The sequence below is a fragment of the Coregonus lavaretus genome (genome assembly GCF_964263955.1).
Source record: "Coregonus lavaretus genome assembly, chromosome: 22".
NCBI lineage: Eukaryota > Metazoa > Chordata > Actinopteri > Salmoniformes > Salmonidae > Coregonus > Coregonus lavaretus.
The window spans coordinates 33,781,154-33,785,357 of record NC_140009.1 but is presented as its reverse complement, the minus strand read 5'-3'; the positions used below and the strand labels follow the sequence as shown (position 1 = coordinate 33,785,357).

At 38.9% G+C, this 4,204-nt stretch overlaps 1 protein-coding gene across 1 annotated transcript; it reads left to right on the top strand.

Annotated features, from left to right (window-relative positions):
• hoxc8a (homeobox C8a) lies at window positions 1-3,522 on the top strand. Its single transcript, XM_084187529.1, has 2 exons — window positions 1-545; window positions 1,829-3,522. Exons 1-2 carry the CDS (start codon window positions 110-112, stop codon window positions 2,164-2,166), a joined length of 774 nt encoding a protein of 257 aa, XP_084043655.1. The 5' UTR covers window positions 1-109; the 3' UTR covers window positions 2,167-3,522.
• Window positions 3,523-4,204: the final 682 nt, after the last annotated feature.

Below are 4,204 nucleotides of genomic sequence, written 5' to 3'. Positions count from 1 at the left end.
GTCTGTCTGCTCTGTGTGCGACTGGGAACCTAAACCAAAGGCTGCCACAATCCAAAACGGGGATATTCTACAACTAAGAAACCTTGTCTTGTTTAATGCAAACTAAACAATGAGCTCATATTTTGTTAACCCTCTTTTCTCCAAATTCAAAGGCGGCGAATCACTGGAGCCAACTTACTACGACTGCAGATTCCCACAAAGCGTTGCCCGTAGCCACACGCTGGTCTACGGACCCGGGGCAGCTGCATCGGGCTTTCAGCACCCTTCCCATCATGTCCAGGACTTTTTTCACCATGGGACCACGGGGATCTCCAATCCTGGATACCAACAGAACCCCTGCGCGCTGGCTTGCAATGGAGACGCAACGAAATTTTATGGCTATGAAGCTCTTCCGAGGCAACCGCTTTATGGTACCCAGCAAGAGGCAAGCCTCGCGCAATACCCAGACTCTAAATCCTCTAACGGCTCTAACCCCGGAGAAGGACAAGGCCACTTAAATCAGAACTCGTCTCCCAGTATTATGTTTCCTTGGATGAGACCCCACGGTTAGAATTATTTTGTGTACTTTCTTTCCCATATGTGCGAGTAACTATGTGTGTTTGTGCTCTGTGTGTGTTTGTGTGTGTGCTTGTGCGTGTGCCTGCGTGTGTAAAACCAAAATAAATAATAAGGAATTGAGAATGTAGCCCTTTATTTATTGCGTTTTAGTGCAGCAGAATATACAGGTCTATTGATTACATAGCTCTCGCGAGTATACACTATAAACATTAGTTATGTAATCTCATATCTTATATAAGGTAGTCTATAATATTAACAATAATAACCTTCTAACAAACAAATTAGGTAATAATAATGTAATAATAACCACACAAAAAAACATGTTGGCTAACTTGACAGAGGTATTGGTGATAAAGATAGTGTTTTGCTGGAGAATATCTGTAATGACAAAAAAGACAGAAATCCAGTTTAAAAAACGGTTATTTGAAGAACCTGAAGTACGACTTGTCCACATCCCCTGCTGTCCTAAATGAAATAGAATCCTACTAAATGAAGTGCCCAAATTGTTACAGTAACAATAAACGATTTGTAATGCAAATATCCTACTTTGCTTCTATAACGTCACTATTCTACATGCTATTCATCCCTTCACATGTCCTTGCCATAAAGCAAGCTAATAAGATGATGTAGGGTGTGATAGAATTGATAATTAAACACAACATGGACTATCGTTTCAAATGTTTTTAGTGTTATCTTAGAAAAATGTTTTAGGCCTAAAGATACTTCCTCCACAATCTGCAGAAGAATGTGTATCTATTGTGTGTGTGTGTGTGTGTGTGTGTGAGTGTGTGTGTGTGTGTGTGTGTGTGTGTAAGAGAGAGAGTGTGTGTGGTTGTGTGTGTGTGTGTGTGTGTGTGTGTGTGTGTGTGTGTGTGTGTGTGTGTGTGTGTGTGTGTGTGTGTGTGTGTATGTGTGTATGTGTGTGTGTGTAGTGCAGTTACCAGTTACATAATTGAAAAAGTAAATGTTAGGTTGTACTTTCAATGGAACATAGCTCAAAGCTAGACGGACTCCAAAGACAAATCATCATATTGTTTCATGGCCCCTTTTTCCTACTAAAGAAATTATATTTAATTTATACTACAAAAGAGTAGACATATGGGAATGTATTAGATTTAGATTAAAATATTAATGCCACCATCAAATTAACTCAGGAAAGTCCAGTCTGTGCCTTTCATTATGATGATCAAATTACTATAGTCCTAGTAGTAATATGTTAAAGACAATATCTAAGACATATAAGCTAACCTTATTTACTATTTCATTTAAGCACCAGGGAGGCGGAATGGAAGGCAAACCTACAGTCGTTACCAAACACTTGAACTGGAGAAGGAGTTTCTCTTCAACCCTTACCTTACACGCAAGCGGCGGATCGAGGTGTCCCATGCCCTGAGTCTCACGGAGAGGCAGGTCAAGATATGGTTTCAAAATCGGCGAATGAAGTGGAAAAAAGAAAACAACAAAGACAAGTTTCCCGGTCAAAGAGGAGAGGCGGATGCCGAGGCTGAGGCTGAGGCCGAGGAGGAGGGCAACGAGGACGGTGAAGGGGAAGAGGGGGAAGAGAAAGAAGCGGAAGAGGGGGAAGAGAAAGAGGAGACCAAGGAGTGATTTTATGGTATTTTTATGGTTATATGGCAGAAAAATAGAAAAAAGAGGAACCATATAAACGATGAATGGAGAGAAGGAGGCAGAGAGCGACAACTTCATGGACACTGTTTTATTAGTCAACAAGGGGAAGGGAAAAAAGATCCCACAGATATTGCTGGCATAATTATGTATGTATTTCTCCCTCTTCACGATGCGCTATATGGATACAAATGAGTTCTTTGTAGTTTTTTACTTTTCCTTACAACATTTACATTCGGCAATATTACATTTAGGAAAGGTAACTTATAAGTGATCTCTGTACGGGTTAACTTTAAACGCATGTTTAATGGAGTAGGTTATAGGCTACTTTTAGATAATTTAATTTATAACAAATCTGATTTGATGTAATCTCCTTACAAAAGCATTGTCAAACAAATACACATAGGCAGACAAGGCAAGGGTCCAACACAACTTAACCAATGCCAACTAATCCTGTAAATACAATCTAAATTCACAATGGACATCTTTGCGAAATAGCTGCGATTTAAAATCGTAAGGAAAATGTAACTAAACAATATGTTTAATGTTCAATGTCATGATAGCAGTGTGACTTCCGAGGAAATAACATTCACTAGGAGGCCCATATGTAAAACACGTTATTGTTATTTTCAGTTTTTTTTTTGTATTATACTTCATTGTCATTTGTGGTGAATGGCCAAGACAAGGATATTTAGTTCTTACTTCAGATATTATTTTGGTAGGATTACCAGGGACATGAGATCGTTTTAAATCCTTAATTAAGATGCTACCTAAACCTGGGGAAATTGCAATAGAGATTTCTAAATAGAGATTTCATATGATATTTGTTTTATAGTGTTATGTTAACGTTATATGATTAAGTTATGTATTATTTACCCAATATATACCTATGCTTGTTTAAGACAATTTGTGAGTCTTAGGAAGACAAAGTTAGCTCAAAGCCAAGTAGCCCATTTGGCAAGATTGTACCAGAGCACTACCTACTAAAACAGAGCTTTGCCTTTTACAGAATATGTATTCCATAATAATGGCACTGCTATGTTTAGATTAAAACCTATATTTCCCCCAACAACTAAAACTGCCTATAGAAAACGGACATGACTGTGTATGATAACAATACCTGCTACAATTAGCCTACAAGGATTTGGAGTGTTATTTTAATGTACTGGTGATAATAGCGTAGTTTTTATGCATTGACTATAATCTTAATGTACGTCTTGTTATATTATTGATGTGAACAGTATGCTCGTTTGCTGATGTTTCTCATGTGAAAGACCGAATTGTGTATCCCCGCCATTGTTGTTGACGTAAAAATACGAATAAACAAGATGGCTCACAATCCTTCCTCTTCTTTTATTTTTACGTCATTTAGCAGACGCTCTTATCCAGAGTGCATACACTTTCATAGTGGCCCCCCGTGGGAAACAACCCACAACCCTGGCGTTGCAAGCGCCATGCTCTACCAACTGAGCTACAGGGGACTTACGGCTGTAAGAACTTGTTGACTGAATGACTGAATGACTGAGTATGCCTAGGCTACTGTTTCTATACTGTCTGTCTACACTACAGCGAGCAGCCCACCATGTACATACTATATCTATACCCTCAACAGCATTTTAGATAAATGACATATGATCGATTGTTAGTGTGCCAATAGCCAATAGCCAATAGCCATTAGACATTAGATCTGATGCAACTATTGACACTCATGGTAACATTTGACTTGAAGTTCCACTTGCAGCCTAGCATATTACTCCATAGTATGCTACTTTGATCACCAGAAGCTTCTCAGTGTCACAGGGCGACTGCAGAAGTTAGGCTACATGGAATGCAATAGGATCCCACACCTGTCTTGTTCCACAGTGTAATGGAGGAAACAGACAAGTCTGCACCACATTAGTCACTGGTATAATTACAAAGTTGTTACATATAGTTACAATGTTATCACCACAGCAATTGAAATGACCAGTTACTATGCAGTTTGTGGCTACTAAATGTGACCCACGTAATACAATGATTT